At 40.6% G+C, this 23,037-nt stretch overlaps 1 protein-coding gene and 1 long non-coding RNA gene across 4 annotated transcripts; one reads left to right on the top strand and one right to left on the bottom strand.

Moving 5' to 3' along the window:
- Positions 1-6,635: 6,635 nt before the first annotated feature.
- LOC123771154 (alpha-(1,3)-fucosyltransferase C) lies at positions 6,636-22,776 on the top strand. Of its 3 annotated transcripts, XM_069309475.1 has the most exons (11): positions 6,648-6,696; positions 6,959-7,053; positions 7,839-7,975; positions 9,562-9,766; positions 10,234-10,406; positions 11,236-11,364; positions 12,234-12,356; positions 14,114-14,299; positions 15,303-15,461; positions 16,910-17,089; positions 22,715-22,776. In XM_069309475.1, exons 2-11 carry the CDS (start codon positions 7,042-7,044, stop codon positions 22,746-22,748), a joined length of 1,338 nt encoding a protein of 445 aa, XP_069165576.1. In that variant the 5' UTR covers positions 6,648-6,696; positions 6,959-7,041; the 3' UTR covers positions 22,749-22,776. The 3 variants fall into 3 exon arrangements, with proteins under 3 accessions (XP_069165575.1, XP_069165577.1, XP_069165576.1); XM_069309474.1 differs by having other exon boundaries at positions 6,636-7,053; XM_069309476.1 differs by lacking the exon at positions 22,715-22,776 and adding an exon at positions 20,017-21,889 and having other exon boundaries at positions 6,636-7,053.
- On the bottom strand, positions 10,738-11,217 carry LOC138354939 (uncharacterized). Its single transcript, XR_011223734.1, has 2 exons — positions 11,039-11,217; positions 10,738-10,968 (listed from the first exon to the last, which is right to left on the bottom strand). It is a non-coding gene; the product is annotated as an uncharacterized lncRNA (long non-coding RNA).
- Positions 22,777-23,037: the final 261 nt, after the last annotated feature.

Consider the following 23,037-nt stretch of genomic DNA (forward strand, 5'->3'; position numbering starts at 1 on the left):
GTTCCCTCCCCCCCTCCCCTCCCTTTGTTATCCCCACTCCCCCAACCCCCAACCCGTGATATCCCCACCCATTACCCCCCTCCCCCAACCCACCCCTTCCCTCTCACCACCCCTCCACTCTGACACATGACCCCGACCCTGTCTCATGACCCCAAAACACACACCCACCTCCACAACACAACAGTTGTCACACAGAGAAACCATATCCCGCCTTTTTCCCTGACTCCAGTGGGTCCAAGCCTCGTTTTCTTTATCTCAAAGAGCAAAATTCCGCGAAATGCCATTGAGGTCGGACATGGCCGTGTGCCCTTGTATATCCCACGTGGCGCTCACTAAACGACATTAGAACCATTTCCCGTCGAATTTCACCGCTGGAATGGCCGCGACATATCGGCCGATGGCCCAAGACGGTATAAAAAAAAAAGGTCGGAGAATTGCAGCATTATCGACGTTGTCAAGTTCAATAATAACAAAAGAAAGGAGCTCATCAGACGGGATGAAATAGATTTCGGATATTTGGCTCTTGGAGGTCGTGTCAGCAGCTTCCAGCCCCTACACACTGTCCTTAGTAGTCCCCCAGAGCCCTTATAAGCCCCCACAATGCAGTTAGTAGAGTACCTTCAGGGGCTTGAGAAGCCCTATACTATTCTTAGCAGTCTACCACACCCCTCAGAAGCCCTCATGTTGTTCTTAGTAGTCCCTCAGAGCCCTTATAAGCCCCCACAATGCAGTTAGTAGAGTACCTTCAGGGGCTTGAGAAGCCCTATACTATTCTTAGCAGTCTACCACACCCCTCAGAAGCCCTCATGTTGTTCTTAGTAGTCCCTCAGAGCCCTTATAAGCCCCCACAATGCAGTTAGTAGAGTACCTTCAGGGGTTTGAGAAGCCCTATACTACACTTAGCAGTCTGTCGCAGCCCTCAGAAGCCCCCATGTTGTTCTTAGTAGTCCCTCAGAGCCCTTAGCTGCCCTGAACTGCTCCAAGTAGTCCCTCATACCTTTCTGCAGCCCTAACACACTGCCCCACACTGCCCTTAGCAGTTTTTCACGGCTCTCAGCTGTGGAAGGACCAATTAATGTTTCCCAATCAGTTGCACCATCGGGGAATCGAACGCCGACCAGCAAGAAGCTGTACATCATCGCAATACCGACCAATTCCATTTATTTCGCAGTAAAGATCTTCACAAAACCGAAACAAGACGGCTTTGCATCATGACCCCCCCTGCCATAACGAGTCATCATCGGCTTTGCATCATGGGTCGCTTGTCGAAGCTTAAGTCACTATCCAAGCCACTGCATCCCCCCACACACCAGCTTGGCGTGGCCTCGACACGATAAAATGGTCAGGAGCGACCCAACAAGATTTGCAGGGGAGAGGACATGACTCTGTTACCAGCGAGCGTGTGTGAGTTTATTGTTAGTTGCTGCTGTTACAGAGGGGGACGAGATCTGTTGGTTGACTGGTTGACTGTTGCATAGTTGACTGGTTTGGTTGGCTAGTTGACTGGTTAGCTGGTTGAGCAAATTAACGGGTTGAATAATATCAAGACTAACATGTCGACCTACTGGATGACTATCGACCGACTGGAGAACCGTCGACCGACTGGTTGACTGCTGGTCGACCAGGCCTCAGGGAACATGGCGTGCCAGCCTGAGTGATGGATGGCACTCTGGCACCATATGACGTCGGAAAATTGCGGAGCTTTCGGGATATTTTGAAGAGATAGCAGAGATATCTTTTAGATAATGATGCGAGACACAGTACCACGATAACAGTAATGATGCAATAATAATAATAATAATAATAAACTTAATTTTCTCTCTCTCTCTCTCTCTCTCTCTCTCTCTCTCTCTCTCTCTCTCTCTCTCTCTCTCTCTCTCTCTCTCTCTCTCTCTCTCTCTCTCTCTCTCTCTCTCTCTCTCTCTCTCTCTCTCTCTCTTAGCTACACTAAACCTTCCAACCTAACAAAGATATATATACATCACCCAAAACAATTACCATAAACATCAACTATCCCAATTATTTAAAACTACCCACAATTAAGTAATTCAACTTAGAATAATAAATTTTAATTTGCATAAATGCACAACGATGTACGATAATTACTGTTCTCTCGCCGGCTGCCATTGATGTATGAAACCAGGTGCTGATTGGCTGCATACTTTCCCTTTCTGAATAGTTGCCTAGGCGACCGCGAGACGGAGTTCATAAGGCACGTAAAATTCCATTTACGAAATCTGTACATCTGCCTTCAGTCATAGCAGCTTAGTTCGTATTTTATTAAACGGTTTGTGGGGACTTCAAAGCGCAGAGAGGTTGTTTATAGCCATAATAACGATGGGTTGTGGAGTGTGCGAGCTCGTTTAGTAAATGCGGATTAAGTCGTCGTAATCGGAGGAAGATGCAGAGGTTTCGGATGTGAATGGGTAAATATTTTGATAAATTCTGAGCCCAGGTGTTCCATGAGCAGAGAATACGTCATAATACGTCTAATTACCCAACTCACAAATATGAGTTGAAGCGAAAGTGAGGTTGTTAGGGGTTGAGATTGTTCAGGGTCTAGGAAAAACTCCCTGAATCTGAGCCCTCCAGGGCCTGAAACCCCTAAAACCCGAGCCCTCCAGGGCCTGAAACCCCTAAAACCTGAGCCCTCCAGGGCCTGAAACGCCTAAAACCTGAGCCCTCCAGGGCCTGAAACCCCTAAAACCTGAGCCCTCCAGGGCCTGAAACCCCCAGGATCTAAGCCCTCCAGGGCCTGAAACCCACAGGATCTGAGTCCCCCCAGACTGAACCCTCCCAGGACACCAGTTTCGACTTGTTAAGGGTTCTGAAAGGACCGAAACGTCGTCAGTCTCCCTCCCACGTGCGTTGATTGTGTTCTAAGTTCCTTGAAAACAATCAGATTTATCCACAATAAAATGGGCGAATCGAGGATGCTAGAAAACCCGATAAAACCGTATGAATAGGTGAACCTTAACGCCTGTTGACCCATAGATGGCGGCTCCGATTTATATCAACCAAAACTCATTCACATAAATGTCTAACCTACGCTTGAAACAACTCGGGGATCCAGCGTCTATTACGTCCGTTTGTTCCATAGCAAAGCAAACCCTTGTTCCTGAAGCATGTCTGTCCTGAATTTAGTCTTTGAAAATCATCCTCGATTGAGATTCAGCAAAAATTTTAATCTTTCCTTATCATGGCGACTTTCTTTGCCTTCTTTGTTCGTGAGTTCTGAAACGTTATAGTATCAGTAAAATGAGTAAAAGGTGTCAGTAAAAATAAAGTGTCAGTAAAAATACAGTAATATGTCTTACAATAACAATTTCCGTGACTGCAAAGTTTGGAAACTCGAAAGCTGTTTGATAAAGGAAAGATGAACAGGTTTCGTAAATTCTTACTGCACAGGAGCCAGATCCACGTTGTGTAACTCAGTGCACTTGTGATCGGAACTGAACACGTAGACCAAGTGTTTCTACACACCTGTGGCACAGGTGTGTAGAGACATACACAGGTGTGTAGACATACACGCGTTCAAACGGATGAGAAGCGGTGTTCTGAAAGTGGTATGGCTAATGGCGTTCGAACGATGTTGTTTTAGATTTAGCTACATGGAATAAACCATTCCAAGTAGCACGGGATATGGCGAGCCCGTAGTGGACTTGACTTCATAAAAGGGAGGATACTTATGTATAGTTTTCGACTGATGTCTCGCTGCTAACCTCCATGCGTGCAACGTAGACTTATCCACCATTCTCTGAAATTACTACTCAAACCTGTTTGTCGTTAGCTTTTACAGCGAAGCTTGAAGTAAAGCTGAACATGTCTTTAACATGTGAAAGTTTTCACGTGTTGACCAAAGACCTTACTGCCATTGAAGGAGAGTCTAAGATAAAAAAAATAGTTTATATTCAGACCCGCCCCCCCCCCCCCCAACCCCCACCAAGCTCCAAATTCTCCTTCCGCTCGCGTCCCTGGAAGACAGCAGAGTAAGGGGGAGACATGATCACCACATACAAAATTCTCAGAGGAATTGACAAGATGGACACAGATAAACTATTTAGCACGGGTGGAACACGAACAAGGAAACAAAGGTGAAGACTTGGTACCCAAATGAGCCACAGAGACATTAGAAAGAATTTGTTCAGTGTCAGAGTAGTCAACAAATGGAATGTATTAGTCAGTGATGAGGTGGAGGCTGACTCCATACACAGTTTCAACTGTAGATATGATAGAGCCCAGTAGGCTCAGGAATCTGTACACCAGTTGATTGACAGTTGAGAGGCGGGACCAAAGCGCTAAAGCTCAACCCCCGCAAGCACAACTAGGTGAATATACACACACACAATCATAGAAGAAAGGAGGTGCAGAAAAAGGAATTTCAAGATTTTTGCTTTTAGACAGAGATAGAGACAGACAGAGAGACAGACGAAAGACAGATCAAACGCAGAGATAAAAGAGAGAGAGAGAGAGAGAGATGGTAATAAAGGAAGGTGATTTTACCAGCCAAAGCAACCACACTATCGAATACAGCAGCTTTGAGCATCAGAGAAACTCAGAGCTCAAAGGAAGCTTCTTTAGTGAGGCTGAGAGAGAGAGAGAGAGAGAGAGAGAGAGAGAGAGAGAGAGAGAGAGAGAGAGAGAGAGAGAGAGAGAGAGAGAGAGAGAGAGAGAGAGAGAGAGAGAGAGAGAGAGAGAGAGAGAGAGAGAGAGAGAGAGAGAGAGAGAGAGAGAGAGAGAGAGAAGCCTCAAGAGTCTCTCCTGTCACTAATCAATGCCGAACACACATCCAAGGAGGAAATTGGAAATACCACTGCAAATTTTTTTTCCCCTCTCCCTTTCTCTCTCTCTTTCTTGCAAAATCTTCAAGGAAAAGGCAACACTCCATTTACCATTTTGCGAGATGTTGCAAAGCGTTATTTGTTTATCTGAAGATATCCTTCGTTGCGTTTGATATATTTTAGGCTTTTGTTATCGTTATTTCATGCCATTTGTGACTTTATTTCAAGTTGGGTGTGGTTACACTAGTGACTTTTGGGGGGCATATCTGGGATGTGGTTATACCAGTGTCGAGATCATGGCAGTAATGAGGTTATACCAGTTTATGTTACAGGTCTCTGCCCTTTGGGTACGCCAGGTTACCTGACTTTGAAAGCGTTGTTAACGTCAGACCTTCCCCCTCCCTCTCCCCCATCCCTCCTCTAGTTTCTTTAACCAAAATACTACATAAATGTGGCTCTAGGCTCTGTTGAGTGGTTCCATGGCCTCTCGGATGGTTCCATGCCTTATTGAATGGTTCTATGCCTTCCTGAATGGTTTCATGCCTTCCTGGATGGTTCTATGCCTTTCTGAATGGTTCTATGCCTTCCTGAATGAATCCCTGCCGTATTGAATAGTTCCATGCCTTCCTGAATGGTTCCATGCCTTCCTGGATGGTTCTATGCCTTCCTGAATGGATCCATGCCTTCCTGAATGGTTCCTAAATATTTTGTGTGTACAACATGTTCAGCTGCTTCTTACGACAGCACCAGCAAAAAATGATAGACTTGGGATAGCTTGATTGTTTCAAGCGAAGGAAAGACGCTCATATGTGTGAGTTTTGTTTAGAATAAACATGAGCTGCTGCAGAAAGGAGACCTTTAGTTTCGTGCAGATATTTTTAGGTGATTCCGAACCGTTTGAATTTACAGATTTGTTAAGACATTATGTCTGAAACTTCAAACTATGAGACAGGTGTGTGAATAACCAACTGAACTAACCAGAAGCTTAAGATATCGTTGCGTAAGATATCGAGGTTTAGATAAGAAATATTGTTATCTCTTTCAGTGAGTCGGTACTGTTATGGATTTCCGTCCTCATATTTTAGTTCATATCCCAGTTCATAACCTTTTCTCATATCCTAGCACCTATCCATTTCTCATATCCTAACTCCTATCCATTTCTCATATCCCAGCTCCTATCCATTTCTCATATCCCAGCTCCTATCCATATCTCATATCCCAGCTCCCTCCCTCCCTCCCTCCCTCTCTTCCCCCTCCCTCTCCCCCATCCCCCCTCTAGTTTCTTTAACCAAAATACTACATAAATGTGAAAAAATATTTTCACAATATTTTTCTTAAATCCCAGCTTCGATATTTTCTCATATCCTAGTTTCTATCTTTTTTTTCATGTTTCAGCTCCTATCCTGTCCTCATATCCTATGTCATATAGTGTCTTCATATCCCAGCACCTATTCTGTTCTCATATCCCACCTCCTATATGTTTCTCATATCCCTTTCCTATGGTCATACAGGCTTAGCGTTTCCTGTTTAGAAATATTTGTGCTAGATTATAATCTAAACAGTTTAGGGGGGAAGGTTGGGAGTGCGTTGATAACGAGAGAGAGAGAGAAAAACAAAGGAAAGGAGAATATAGAACAGTGGATAACACGAAATGAAATATGAAGAGAAGGGTGGAATAGCCGTTTGTATCAACACAACGCATGCACACCTAACAAATATATATATTTGAAAATATACACAACAAGAAACATTTTGACTCTAAAGTTGTGTCGATGGAGGTGTCTGTTAAGGAGATATGGTTACCCAGGCGGTGATAACGGAGAATGATCCCTCGGTGATATCGCACATGCGTGGTTCACCTGTGGCAGCTGTGTCACCCAGTATCCTCACACCCAACACGTGTATACACCTACCTGTAGGTTGCTCGACCACAGAGAACTTTATCGCTAACGTTAAGTATCAACGTTTTTACCTGAAAACGGTTAAACGAATTCGTGTTATATGCTTGTGTTTTTAAATAATAGTATAACTAGCAACAATAGTATATAATATAAACAAAAGTGTTAAGTTTAATGTAAAGCTTGGAGTTATACCTAAATATATATATATATTTATATATATATTTGTATATATATATATACGCACTCGACATCACGGACACCTGTGGGGCCTCATAGACGAATGAGTTAGTTCTTCACTCATACCCTCAGACGACGGAAGGACTCACTCGTTCAGCGGACGGACTCACTCATTCACGGCTATGAGGAGACAGGTGAGTTAATTTCAATGTATCAACTGATCGCTCCTTGACCTGTGGTTCGGTCGGTCGTTCCGTGCGACGTTGGCTAATGGCGGATGAAGTGGAAAAGTGGTTGTTAAGGAGGACAGGAACGAGGGGGGAATGAATCAGTTGCGAGGGATGTGTGGTGTAGTCGGGCGGGTTGTGGTGGAGCTGGTTAGATGTTGTGTAAATTGTGTTGTTATAACCAGGATTTGGTGTGTGGTGTAGGACTTTGTGTGGGGGGGGGGGGGTTGGTTTAGTCCTGTGTGTCGGCGTCACCTGTCACAACCTATTGTTCCACCCATCACCACCTGCTGTTCCACCCATCACCACCTGCTGTTCCACCCATCACCACCTGCTGTTCCACCCATCACCACCTGCTGTTCCACCCATCCCCACCTAATGGTGATGGTGGAACAGTAGTAGGGTGGAACTATTTTACCTAATGGTAAAATAGTTATTTTATTTTAATAGATTTATTACAAAAACAATAATAATAATGGAGAAACTTACTACAATGCCGTACAGAGCTAGAAAGAAGTTAAACAAAAAATAATATATGAATTAAAAATCAAATTCTAGCATATAACCTACACATCCTATCTCAAAGTGTTCTCGAAGAACATTATATAACACATCCTTGAATAAAGGTGAATAAAGGACCCGTAAATTAGCTAGTTAATACATTAGTTTATACACTGCATCTTTTCCTTCACAGTCAGTAACAATAATAATTTTTATTATAATAGTGATGTGATATTTTCTCTGGTGTGCAGATAGCGTTGCTGTGCGTGGTTACTGTTGTTAGTGTGCTCGTCTACCTTAACAACATGGACACTCTAACTACCTTGGTTCCTCAACAGCCCCTGCTGGAGTTCTTTGATGTCCTCATCAGGGGACACAACCTCAATATGTGAGTACCCTCTATATATATATATATATATATATATATATATATATATATATATATATATATATATATATATATATATATATATATATATATATATGTCGTACCTAGTAGCCAGAACGCACTTCTCAGCCTACTATGCAAGGCCGGATTTGCCTAATAAGCCAAGTTTTCATGAATTAATTGTTTTTCGACTACCTAACCTAACCTAACCTAACTTTTTCGGCTACCTAACCTAACCTAACCTATAGAGATAGGTTAGGTAGGGTTGGTTAGGTTCGGTCATATATCTACGTTAATTTTAACTCCAATAAAAAAAAATTGACCTCATACATAATGAAATGGGTAGCTTTATCATTTCGTAAGAAAAAAATTAGAGAAAATATATTATTTCATGAAAACTTGGCTTATTAGGCAAATCGGGCCTTGCATAGTAGGCTGAGAAGTGCGTTCTGGCTACTAGGTACGACATATATATATATATATATATATATATATATATATATATATATATATATATATATATATATATAAATTAGAAAGCAATGGACAAAGTGGATATTCCATTACCATTTGATATTAACATTACCATTAGTTTATAGATATTACTCATTATTAAAAATAAACTTACATTCATGTATAAATAGTTTTAGAAGCTTGAAAATTATATTGGAAGACAGGTAATTCACGGTTGAATAACTCATTAGCTAAGTAACCAAGAAAATCAGCAACAGAAACTTCAGTAAATACCATATATTAAAACGAATTAATTTACCATCAGGGTTGATTGAAGCCTTGTTTAATTGTGTTAACTAAATCCTCACTCACCTAAAATAAATGTGAAACGCCCAGGTGTTCACAGGCAAGTTAACGACCAATGACCTACGACCAGGTGTTCACAGGCAAGTTAACGACCAATGACCTACGACCAGGTGTTCACAGGCAAGTTAACGACCAATGACCTACGACCAGGTGTTCACAGGCAAGTTAACGACCAATGACCTACGACCAGGTGTTCACAGGCAAGTTAACGACCAATGACCTACGACCAGGTGTTCACAGGCAAGTTAACAACCAATGACCTACGACCAGGTGTTCACAGGCAAGTTAACAACCAATGACCTACGACCAGGTGTTCACAGGCAAGTTAACGACCAATGACCTTTATAAAGAGCACTGCGGTTCAGAGCTTTTGTCTCTAAAACAGCCACTTTGTGCGAATATTGCAACGCTGACAAACTCTGCAATGGTTTGTGGCGGTCAGTTGAAATTGTTATTGATTGTGGGAGGTATTTTTTTTAAGGTCAACTGGTGCACAGTAAGATGGGATTTAGGAGCTCATGCGTGGATAGACTGACTCTCTCTCTCTCTCTCTCTCTCTCTCTCTCTCTCTCTCTCTCTCTCTCTCTCACACACTCTCTCTCTCTCTCTCTCTCTCTCTCTCTCTCTCTCTCTCTCTCTCTCTCTCTCTCTCTCTCTCTCTCTCTCTCTCTCTCTCTCTCTCTCTCTCTCTCTCTCTCTCTCTCTCTCTCTCTGTCTTTCTCTCTATCTCAAAAATGTTCTTCACAATCACTTAATCTCTCCTACAGAAGCATGAACAACACTTATACAGTGGAAGGACTGGTCTGGCAGAGAGGTATTGTCGAGGGGGACTCAAACTTTCCCTTCGAAGACAACCCAATCTCCGAAAACCTGACCTCTGAACCTGTGGACCTGTATGTAGAGAGACCGAGGGACAAGGTCAACCTCGATCCCGATAATCCTCCACTGAAGAAGATCTTGTTTTGGAATGAAGTAAGTTGACTTTTTTCCTGTTTCCAAGATTCTCCAAGATTTTCCCAAGATTCCTCCAAGATTTCCCAAGATTCCTCCAAGATTTACCTAAGATTCATCTAAGATTTTCCCAAGATTCCTTCAAGATTTCCCTGTGATTCCTCCAAGATTTCCTCAAGATTTCTCCAAGATTTTTGTAAGATTCATCTAAGATTTCCCAAGATTCCTCTAAGATTTACCTAAGATTCCTCTAAGATTTCCCTAAGATTCCTCCAAGATTTCCCTAAGATTCCTCTAAGATTTTCCCAATATTTCCCCCAAGATTCCTCCAAAATTCCCCAAATCTTCCCATTTTATGAATCATTTCGATTGCTTCTTCCTTGATTATATCACCAGAAAAAATAGATTTAAATCTATTTGCCAAATACGCAAAATTTCCATATTTTCATTTTTTTTAATACATTAACTGAATTCTCACGTGTTTTCAGGTGTTCGATTTGAAACATTTTTGGTTCGGGTTCGGACGGGAGCCGTTCCTTCGGGCCGGTTGTCGTGTAAACACCTGCATGACTACAGGTGATCGGTCCAGGTTCCCACACGAGGAAATTGATGCTCTCTTGTGGCATTTCAGGTCTGATGATAAATCTCTCCCCACTCAGCGGTGAGAATTGTTCAACAAGTACTTGGAGCTTCAGGCAGCCTGACTGTCTGCCAGGCAAGCATATGTAGTGTGTGTGTGTGTGTGTGTGTGTGTGTGTGTGTGTGTGTGTGTGTGTGTGTGTGTGTGTGTGTGTGTGTGTGTGTGTGTGTGTGTGTGTGTGTGTGTCGTGTGTGTGTGTGTGTGTGTGTGTGTGTGTGTGTGTGTGTGTGTGTGTGTGTGTGTGTGTGTGTGTGTGTGTGTGTGTGTGTGTGTGTCAAGATATCCAATGTTTTAGCGTGGAATACTTCACTCGAAGCTCAGGATATCAATATTACGTTAGATAAACGCTAAAATATTATACACTTTATTTAAACTTTGCAAACTAAATAAATTAATTAAATTTAAAAACGGCACAATTAATTTTGAGTTACGTTAAACAGTTGCAGTTAGTGAACACTTAATGTTGTGGATTGGTGTTAATAGCTTAATATTAACCTGCCAGACTAACCCTCACACTGACATGTTAAACTAACCTAACCTTCACACTGGCATGTTAACCTAACCTAACCTAACCTAACCTAACCTAACCTAACCTAACCTAGCCTTCACACTGGCATGTAAGACTAACCTAACCGTCACCCTGACATGTTAACCTAACCTAACCTAACCTAACCTTCACACTGGCATGTTAACCTAACCTAACCTAACCTAACCTTCACCCTAACATGTTAAACTAACCTAACCGTCACCCTAATATGCTACAAAGCAAACATTACACACCTTAGATGCTCACACACACCATCAATTCACCAGTGTGATTTTGATGATTAAAACTCATCCTGGTCACCAGGTCTCCTCACACACGTTACGTCTTCTGGTTGATGGAGTCTCCAGCTCACCTCTTCGCCAGGATTGAGCGATTCAACCAGGTCTTCAACTGGACTTTCACCTACAGACTCGACTCAGACTTCCCATTGCCGTATGTATTGGTTGGGTTGATTTTTAATAGTGTATGGTCTGATCAGTTGGGGATTCGAATGGAGTTCGTACAGGAGGAATTGATGGGTTTTTATTTAGCAAAGGAATCAAAATGCTCAAATGATTTTAAATGAAAGAAGAATTTTCTATCTGAATTAGATATTTGAAGTTGTTATTATTAGTAATATTACTATTATTATTATTATTATTATTATTATTATTATTATTATTATTTTTAATTCGCGTTTGACAGACCATTTTGCAACGTCACTTATGCCATCCAAAGGTGCCTCAGCACCTTTGTGCTTACACCTCAGTTACCCCTGTAGAAACCTGTGATGGAAAACGAATTGAGTAATTAAACATCCCATTAATTAACCTGAAGGGGGGTTATTAACACCTGAGTACGTCCATAAAACACCCGCTTCATAGCATTCCAAGCGATAAGTACAGAAACACCTGCGGCTCTGTAATACACTGTAATGCCTTTTCTTTAGGAGACTAGCAAGTGAATTACACATATTTTATATTTAAAACTTATAACTTATGTTAAAATAAAACTAACTTATGTTAAAATAAATTAATATGTTAAAATAACTATTTTATGTTAAAATAAATAACTTATGTTATATAAAACTTTATAAAACTTATGTTTCATATTCTTGGACTCACAGGAAAATATGTTTCTTGTAGGATGTGATATTACTCCTGCAGGATGTGATATTACTCCTGCAGGATGTGATATTACTCCTGCAGGCCACAATACTGATCCGGCAGGCCACAATACTGATCCTGCAGGACACACATTTCTCCTCAGGCTACATATATATATCTCACACTCAGGCCTAAGCCTCCCTGTGTTGCCTGCAGGTACGGACGCGTGTACCGGCGGAGGGTGCCTGAGAAGCCGAGCAACAGGAACTACGCAGCAGGGAAGACCAAGATGGCGGCCTGGCTAGTCTCCAATTGCAACACCATTGGCGGACGGAAACAGTGAGCTGCCACAGTTGTAATAATATTAGTAACTGCGTTGTTACTAACGCAGTTAATACTATTAACGTTGAATTAACGCCAGTGACGTCAAGTCGACGTAACTCTTTGACAATGTGCCACTGGATCTCTCCCTCAGGCAAAGCCAGGCACGCGACGTTGCTGTAATAGTGAATTAACGTGTAAACCGTTGATTCAACGCATTTAACGGTATTTTAACGTTTAAATACCGTTGATTCAACGCCTTTAACGGTATTTTAACGTTTAAATACCGTTGATTCAACGCCTTTAACGGTATTATAATGTCTAAATACCGTTGATTCAACGCCTTAAACAGTATTTTAACGTATAACTACCGTTGATTCACCGCCTTTAACGGTATTTTAACGTTTAAATACCGTTGAATCAACGCCTTAAACGGTATTTTAACGTCTAAATACCGTTGATTCAACGCCTTTAACGGTACTTTAACGTCTAAATACCGTTGATTCAACGCCTTTAACGGTATTTTAACGTTTAAATACCGTTGAATCAACGCCTTAAACGGTATTTTAACGTCTAAATACCGTTGATTCAACGCCTTTAACGGTACTTTAACGTCTAAATACTGTTGATTCAACGCCTTTAACGGCATTTTAACGTCTAAATACCGTTGATTCAAAGCCCTAAACGGTATTTTAACGTCTATATACTGTTGATTCAACGCCTTTAACGCTAGTCTAACGTCAATGCCGTTTAACCATCGCCTATGACGTTCAGCCTGTTTTTTCCAATTGCCTCTCCGTTAAAAATGCAACCTACCAACATAACCGAAGCGTACGAACCCAAGCAACCCACCTAACCTAACCTACCCTAACCTAACCTTTCGAGTTCGATGTATAGAAAACGTAGACATTTGTATGTCGTTAATACTTCCCATAGTACGATGCATTTGAGACGTTGGTGGGTTATTTGTTGAGAGGATGGGCTGAAAAGTTAGTTAAACAACATGTATATACTTGTGTGTTTTATTTATTGTATATTTATCATGTCTCTATTTTATTTTGTTTAACTTATGTTAGGTAAGATACTTCAGTATTCTCCAAAGCACATTAAACATTTTATGATTTTCCATGGATTTCTCATTTGAATGTGTGTGTGTGTGTGTGTGTGTGTGTGTGTGTGTGTGTGTGTGTGTGTGTGTGTGTGTGTGTGTGTGTGTGTGTGTGTGTGTGTGTGTGTGTGTGTGTGTGTGTGTGTGTGTGAGTGTGCAAATCACCAAGAAATTAACACATGGAAAGCAAAGTGACAATGTTAGACCACGAAAGGAACGAAAAGTTCTTAAAAATTGTCAACAAATTCTTAAAAATTTCTTTAAAATTTAAAAAAAAATATTTTAAAATCTTAAAAATTTCATTAAAGTCCTTAAAAATCTCTTACAATTCTTAAAAATGTCTTTAAAATCCTTAAAAATTTCTTTAAAATTCTTAAAAATTTCTTTAAAATTCTTAAAAATTTCTTTAAAAATCTTAAAAATTTCTCTAAAATTCTTAAAAATGTCTTCAACATTCATAACAAGTTCTTAAAAATTAATCAGGAAAGAAAACTCCGTTTCATTCCTTCCTTCGTGGCCTGACATTGTCATATATATATATATATATATATATATATATATATATATATATATATATATATATATATATATATATATATATATATATATATGAACTCACGTAAGCATATATATAATTTTGACTAACGAGGACCACATTGCTTTCGAGTCTGATTCGAACGTTGAGGAACTGGATCAAGATTGACGAGTTCGGGAAGTGTGGAGGAACAAAGTGCCAGAGCCAGCAGTCTCTCAAGTGCCACTCAACTCTCGCCGCTGACTACAAGTTCTACCTCTCCTTTGAGAACTCTCTGTGTCGTGACTACGTCACTGAGAAGCTCTTCAATGTGTTGAGGTAATTCACTCAGCTCACCATTCCTTCCCGCCGTCCCATCCCAAATCCTTATCCTGACCCCCTTCCCAGTGTTATATAGTCTTGGCTTGGCGCTTTCTCCTGGTAGTTCCATCCCAAATTCTTATCCTGACTATGTAGTCAGGATAAGGATATTGCAACAGGATTTGATAAGGATCTGATATAGCACTATATCAGCCATCACGACTATATAGTGCGATAGAGAGAGAGAGAGAGAGAGAGAGAGAGAGAGAGAGAGAGAGAGAGAGAGAGAGAGAGAGAGAGAGAGAGAGAGATAGTCGTGGTGGCTTGACACTTTCTCCTGATAGTTCCATCCCATTCACCACATATTGGGTTCATCAATGAACTTCTAAAATCACACTTTGAAAGTATTTTTTTCAAAATGTTCTGTTTAGAAGTCATTTGCTGGGTGTTCTAAATTATTTCAACTGTCAGAATTCAACCCGTTTTTTTTTTTGGGGGGGGGGGGGAGGGGGACTTTTATAAGTCCCCCCCCCAAAAAAAATCATTTTTATCCAACCAAAAAATCTTATCCCAAATTTTTTTTATCCCCCCCCCAAAAAAAATTCCTTTGTTTAGATAGATATTGGCTTTTGGTTAAGCTTCTTATCTAAGGTAAAGACTCACACTTACTAGCTGAAAAGGAAATCATAAACACTTAAACCATTAAGATTTCCATAATTGCAGAAACATGTGCTTGATTAAATAATTGCAGAAACATGTGCTTGATTAAATAATTGCAGAAACATGTGCTTGATTAAATAATTGCAGAAACAACATGTGCTTGATTAAATCACGAAAATTTATATTACAAGTTAAGAGTAACGTAACAGGAGGATAGAGTCCCCCTTGAGAGGGGAAGAGATGAGTTAATATGACCTAGTACTGAGTACATGGTGAGTCAGGTAGTATGGTTTTTATATAACTATAGCTATATAGTTATATATATTTTATAGCTATAACAGGTCAGATCCTCCTCCAACAGGCTGGACATAGTACCTGTGGTCTATGGGCTGGCTAACTACTCACAACATGCACCGCCTCATTCTTACATTGATGCCCTCAGCTTCCCTACCGCCAAGGCCCTCGCTGACTATCTCATATACCTCGATCACAACGACACAGCCTATAATGAGTACTTCAAGTAAGTCTTATAACCAGTCCTAGTAGCCTCATTCTCCTAGATAATGAGTACTTCAAGTGAGTCTTCTAACCAGTCCTGGTAGCCTCATTCTCCTAGATAATGAGTACTTCAAGTGAGTCTTCTAACCAGTCCTGGTAGCCTCATTCTCCTAGACAATGAGTACTTCAAGTAAGTCCTTTAACCAGTCCTGGAAGCCTCATTCTCCTAGATAATGAGTACGTCAAGTGAGTCTTATAACCAGTCCTGGTAGCCTCATTCTCCTAGACAATGAGTACTTCAAGTAAGTCCTTTAACCAGTCCTGGTAGCCTCATTCTCCTAGATAATGAGTACTTCAAATAAGTCCTTTAACCAGTCCTGGCAACCTCGTAGCATAGCATTCTCCCTTATAACTAACATCAATAAATTTATCCAATTATTACTATTCAAGAATACATAAGACTCCGCTATCGTAGCCTCCCCCCTATGATAACCTAGAAACGATAACTACAGAACCTTTGGCATGTTTACATCAATTGTTTCTCTGTTCAAATTTGATGTATGTTTGTTCAAACTTTGTTCACACTGTTCAAACTCTATTCAAACTTTGTTCACACTGTTCAAACTCTGTTCACACTCTTTTCAATCTCTGTTTGAACGGAATACAGTATTTAAACATTAAAGAATGTATTTAAATAATACTACTGATAATAAGAACATTTAGGAATAGGAACTACATTCTGGATGCAAGAACATTCAGAAATCTAATATTACTCACAAAGGAGTCAAAAAAGAATATTAGCACTCAGGAAAGAATATTAGAAATCAGGAAAGAATTTGGGGAGTCAGAAAAGAATATCAGGTAAGAAATGATAAGGTAGTTATATGGAGATGACGATATATCACTTGGATAGGATATGAAAATAAGGATCTGGGATAGAACAAAGGGAAGAAATTACTGCCCAACCACTTGAGCCATCCAGGATCGAACGCGGACCTGCAAAAAGTGAATCCATCGTTGTACCAATGAGTCTAATGAAACAATATCAAAGAGTGAGGGAGAAAAATAGTTTAGAAGAATAAGAAATTAATTTCAGAACAATAATTCAAAACAATAATTCAATAATTAATCCTTGAATTTAAATTATCAAATAAATTTGAGATTTCGCTGACAGTTTAGTTATACGTCATAAATAAAACGACTAGCTGCTCGTTTCTCATATCTCCTCTATGTGCTACGTAGTTAGACTTAACTACCTAATTACTCCTCATAATCCCCTTACCAGCTCACAATCCGGACAGTTACAGCCCCGATCTTGTGCTAGATAAGCCCACTACGGGCTCACCATAGCCCGTGCTACTTACAACTTTCAGCTCCAGAGTAACTGCATTGTTGCACTGTTACAGTAGCTGCCACAACCACCACAACAACCATCACCATCCCGAAATGACTGTTCCATCTCCTCCACAGATGGAAAAGATTTCACCGACTTCCCATCGACTGGGTAAATTACGCTAAGCCTTACTGTGATCTATGTGAGAGACTTCACTCCGATAACTCCACCAAAATATACGATTTGAAGAAGTGGTTTGTTGACGAGGCTCATTGCAAGACTCGCAATGATAACGACATCAAAGCCTTCATTTACGGGTATGTTTTACGGTCAAGTTTATTTACACGTGTAAATAGGAGCGGGCCTTGCATGGTTTGTACCTGGATGGGTTTCTGGGTGTTCTTCTACTTCTCAAGTCCGGCCCGAGGCCAGGCTTGACTTGTGAGAGTTTGGTCCACCAGGCTGTTGCTTGGAGCGGCCCGCAGGCCCACATATACCTGGTTGATAGGGTTCTGGGTGTTCTTCTACTTCTCAAGTCAGGTCTGAGGGGTGCTATATAGTGTGTGTGTGTGTGTGTGTGTGTGTGTGTGTGTGTGTGTGTGTGTGTGTGTGTGTGTGTGTGTGTGTGTGTGTGTGTGTGTGTGTCGTACCTAGTAGCCAGAACGCCCTTCTTGGCCTACTATTCAAGGCCTGATTTGCCTAACAGGCCGAGTGATTTTTTTTATTTCCAAAAATACGTTTCCAATTAGTTTATTTTAATTTATATTATTATATTGTATTAGGAATATAAATTATTGACTTAGTTATGTTAGTTTAGGTTAGGCTAAGATAGGTTAGGTTCGGTCATATATCTACGTTAGTTTAAACTCAAATTAAAAAAAAAACTCATACATAATAAAATGGATAGTTTTATCATTTCATAAGAACAAAATTTGAAAAATATATAAATTCAGGAAAACTTGGCTTATTAGGCAAATCGGTTCTTGCATAGTAGGCCGAGTATTACGTTCTGGCTACTAGGTACAACATATGTATATATATATATATATATATATATATATATATATATATATATATATATATATATATATATATATATATATATATATATATATATATATATATATAAAAACCTAGAAGGGGTACCACCTCTGGTGCAAATGTAGGGACCCATAGCCTCGGAGAAGAAAATAAAGAGTACTCAGAGAAGACCTTGTGGATCCTCACTGAACACTTTGATATTTTCTTCTCCTACCACCCCTATTCTTTTGTTAAGTGTGTATATTTATCTAACTTTATTTGAAAATGTCATTACACAAAAAAAGTTACAATATTGATTACATACAGGGTACAAGGCTGCTTGTCATAAGTTGAATAGCTCCTCCAGCTCCTCAGATGGCGGGCAGGAACCATGGATGCAGTGAGCATTTCCTCTCTGGATTGCCACACTAAGGCGCTGAAAAAGAAAACTGGCAGCTCTGGGGTCTCTAGTTGTTTCGATTAGCTTAGACCCCAACTCCTTTAAAAAGCTAGCAGCACTTTTACCCCAGGCACCAAGCGTCTCTGAGGCAATGGGGACAAAATTGTAGTGGTGCTCAAGGTCTCTGTATTTACGTGACTTGGCCGCTTCCCGGTGATTGGCAGCTCCTCCTGCTTGTGTAGCACTGAAGTCAACATAGGTATTGGCTAAAGTTGAAACGCAAGTGTAGTCCCACACCAACTGTCTACCATTCTTCCAGGGGTTCAGCGTAATTCCGTCTGGGCGACCGACAGGCTCATCAGAGTTGCGGGACATTAGGTAACGGGGCTCTCTCTCTGCTGGACAACCGGCTGTGGTAAGGCTTCTCTTAATAATCTCATTAACCTCGCCGTGTCTTGCATGCCATCCTCCGGTCCTTTGGCAAAGAAGGCCATGCCGTCCATATCTGTCGGCCTCTGCCTCGCCGCAAATACACCTGTATTCGGTGTGGATTGGGGCAGCTAGGCGGAGAGCCACGGCAATTCGGAGGGCCTGCGGTGTGAGACGGGTGCCGGTTGCTGACATTGGGGTTGCTAATAGGAAATCACCTGCATGGGGAGCTGCTACAGCTCTAAGTCGGGCAGTGTCATGTGGTGTCGTCGCAGCTTCTAGCAAAGTTGCAGCTTCTTGGTCGGCAATGGGGCGATCCCAGCTGGATTGCTTATGGGCTTCAGAAGGCGGTGGTTGGGGTGCTGGTCCTGGGAGAGAGACCCATTTGGTTGTGCAGTCTGTGAAGCTGGGATCATGCACCCCTGCCTGTTGAAATAGGTGCTCAGGTAGGATTTCCTTCACCAGGTTGTCAGACCCCACTGAAGAGGACAGGAATGCTGGTACAGCAATTTGTGTTGCTGTGCGCACGCCAAGGCCCCCGAGTCTGACAGGAAGGGAGGCCTGTTTCCACTGTGAGTCGCTGAGGGAAAGATTGAGGGCTTTTTCTAGTGTTGATTTCAGCAAGCTGTCATACTCTTCTAATTTAATATTGTTGAAAGATGGCGAACATCTTAGAAAGTAGATCAGCCTGGGAAGGGACAAGCATCTGGTGATGAGGTAAAGTGCATCATGAGCATCGATGTCTTCAATCCTCTCGTTCATCCTCTTCAGGTCAGTGATCTTCTTACCAAGGACCCCGTCGATGGCATTCCTTCCAAGAGGAGCACCTAGGAGTGTGCTGTCCTCAGGGTTGGTTGTATGAATGTCAGGCAAAACAACCTTTATTTGCTCTATTATGTGCTGGTTGGTGGAGGTTATTTCGCACTTGGAAGGGTTCAGGGTGAGGCCTAGGCTTGCTCCTTGCTCCTGGATTATTCTTATGTCGTCCAAGAGTGAGGCTGGGGAGCCGGCTACAGTACCATCATCCAAAAACCAAATGTTGAGCTCACTGGACAGGTTATCGGTGACTTCCTTGATAACTAGGCAGAACAGAAAAGGAGCAAGGGGGTCACCTTGTTGGACACCTTCTTGTGATTCAATTTCATGTTCCCCAAAAAGCAGGGTTAGATTCTTGCTGTAGCATGAGTTTACAAACGGGTAGAGGGAATTTTACATACTCTGTTAATGTTTATATAAGTTTTTGGGTGAGGTGATAGGATGTGAATCAATTGGTACATTTCAAAGACAATTTTACATACTCTGTTAATGTTTATATAAGTTTTTGGGTGAGGTGATAGGATGTGAATCAATTGGTACATTTCAAAGACAATTTTACATACTCTGTTAATTTTTTAGGAAAACAGATTGATTGATACTGTGAAAGTCAAGAAATATGGACTCCAACTGCCGAAGGTTGTTGGGGAATACAAACCTGGTTACGCATATGGAAATGTCAAGACCCACAAGACTGGAAACCCATTTCAGCCAATCATCAGCCAGATACCCACACCCACGTACAGACTGGCTAAGCGACTCAACGGCTTGCTGACTCCCTATGTACCTTGTGCCTTTAGCCTGAAGTCTCCAAAGGAATTCGGTGACTTACTGCGGGGAGCACGGGCCACAGCCACTCTCGATGGGGAGTCGCTGTTCACCAACGTGCCCGTGGATGAAACAATCAGGATGATGATGGACAAAGTGTATCGTGATCCGGCTTGTACCCCTCTTGACATACCAGAGAGCATACTAAAGAAGCTACTCCAAGCTTGTACTAAAGAGGCACCCTTCTTGAGTCCCAAATGAGCACATGTATCAACAAGTAGATGGGGTCGCCATGGGTTCTCCCCTAGGTGTCCTGTTTGCGAACTTCTATATGGGTACCATAGAGTAGAGGGTCTTAGTTGACATGGACTTGAAACCCGCCATATACTGCAGGTACGTTGACGACATTTTTACACAGGTACCTGATGTCAGACATCTGCAGCAGCTGAAGGAGGCATTCGAGCAAAATTCGGTGTTAAGTTTCACTTTTGAGATAGAGAGTGAAGCTGCCCTTTCTAGGTGTAACAGTTACGGAAAGGAATGGTGACTTTCACACTGCAGTGTACACTAAGGAAACGAACATATGAATGTGCCTTAATGCCAATAGTGACTGCCCAGACAAGTACAAGAGGGTGTTATCAACGCTTACATCGACCAAGCTCTCACTCACAGCTCTGGTTGGAAGCAGGTCGACGAAGAACTCTGTAGAGTAAGGCAGGTCCTAGTCAACAATGGCTTCTCTAACGGTTATGTTGAAGACGTCATTAAAAGAAAGGTGAAACGCCATGCAACTTCTGAAGAGTCAACTAACACAACACCTGTATTTACTGTGATCTGTGTGAGAGACCATGTCTCTTAGACTGTTTTACAGAAACTTTTTTTCGACGGCTCATAAAACGGAGGAAAGTGTTCTCAAATATATTATTAATCGGATCGTTATCCCCACAGACACAAATCAGAAGATACAATGCCCGAAACGCTTTGCGTAATAGTGGCTTTAGGCATTGTATGTACTAGCTCTACCTATAAGTCAACCAATCCTTGTAAAAATTTATTGTATGTATGTACCTTACCTAAATAAAATTGTATTGTATTGTATTGTATACAATTAACAAAATACAACAAAAACAAGAAAACGGCCAACCTACTCATGAAGAACTCTCCAGACACTAAACAGAACGCCTTGAAAGAAACCAACGTCGTCTATGCTTTCACATACCTACTTGAGGACTGTCAACCCCAAAGATCTCAGTATATAGGCAAGACAACAACGTCTCTTTCTAGGCGACTAACAATGCACAAACAACAGGGCTCCATCAAGGAGCATATAATCTACTCACACAACCAGACCATCGCCAGACAAATCTTAACAAGCAACACAGAAATTATCGACAGATACAACGACAACAGGAGACTCGACATCAGTGAGGCTCTACACATCAAAAAGTCAACACCAGCAATCAACAGCCAATTAACACATAATTACATTCAACCTACTTCAAGACCCCGAACCAACACAGAAGCAAGAAGATAAAACCTGCAATTTACCCATTAATTCATGTCCTATCACCTCACCCAAAAACAAATATAAGCATTAACAGAGTATGTAAAATTGTCTTTGAAAATATTAGAAATGTCTTGCGAAACGCTTCTAGGCGTCAGAACATAAATAAAATGTGAAAATGAACTTTGGAGAGTTAATTTTTCAGCTACCCTCGACAGTGAAGAAAAAAATAAGAAATATTGAGGATTCGTGCTAGAATAATTAATCTTACTCTTTCTGTCATATTCAACAACATATGTTTACAAGAAAAACTGCTACTAAAATAAAATATACTAATATATATATATATATATATATATATATATATATATATATATATATATATATATATATATATATATATATATATATATATATATATATATATATATATTTATATATATGTCGTACCTAGTAACCAGAACGCACTTCTCAGCCTACTATGCAAGGCCCAATTTGCCTAATTGGCCAAGTTTTCATGAATTAATTGTTTTTCGACTACCTAACCTAACCTAACTTTTTCGGCTACCTAACCTACCCTAACCTATAAAGATAGGTTAGGTAGGGTTGGTTAGGTTCGGTCATATATCTACGTCAATTTTAACTCCAATAAAAAAAAATTGACCTCATACATAATGAAATGGGTAGCTTTATCATTCCATAAGCAAAAAATTAGAGAAAATATATTAATTCATGAAAACTTGGCTTACTAGGCAAATCGGGCCTTGCATAGCAGGCCGAATACGACGTTCTGGCTACTAGGAACGACATATATATATATATATATATATATATGTATATATATATATATATATATATATATATATATATATATATATATATATATATATATATATATACATATACATAAATGATTAGGAAGAGATAGTTTTCATTGATCACATTTTATTCTTAATAAAAACACAATCTATTGTTCTCATTAAAAAAATAAAATGATTTTATTTCCAGAAATTCCGGGGGATGGCACCTATTTCAACGATAATTTACGGTAATAAATTCTAATTAATAAAGATGCTTTACTACCTGTCCTGTAGTCTGCACAGTGTACCATGCGTTCCTTTATTATTGGTATACAGTGTATAGAGAGAAATACAGGATATCTGTATACTATTCACTTATCCCCCAGAAAACATACTTTGTATAGTATTTGTATCTTTAAAACGTAACTACGTTTCTTAACGTTATCAAATAACGTTATAACAAATTCCAGTTAGTTCGCTTGATTTACCACAACGTACGAAATCCAGCGTTCTAATCGAAGCAGAAACGCT

This window comes from Procambarus clarkii, chromosome 65, assembly GCF_040958095.1.
Source record: "Procambarus clarkii isolate CNS0578487 chromosome 65, FALCON_Pclarkii_2.0, whole genome shotgun sequence".
In the NCBI taxonomy this organism is placed as follows: domain Eukaryota; kingdom Metazoa; phylum Arthropoda; class Malacostraca; order Decapoda; family Cambaridae; genus Procambarus; species Procambarus clarkii.

Coding starts and splice junctions, on each gene's coding strand:
- LOC123771154 (XM_069309474.1), top strand. Junction 7,976..9,561: donor AGGGGACACAACCTCAATAT/GTGAGTACCCTC, acceptor TCTCTCCTACAG/AAGCATGAACAACACTTATA. Junction 17,090..22,714: donor ATCAAAGCCTTCATTTACGG/GTATGTTTTACG, acceptor TTTTATTTCCAG/AAATTCCGGGGGATGGCACC.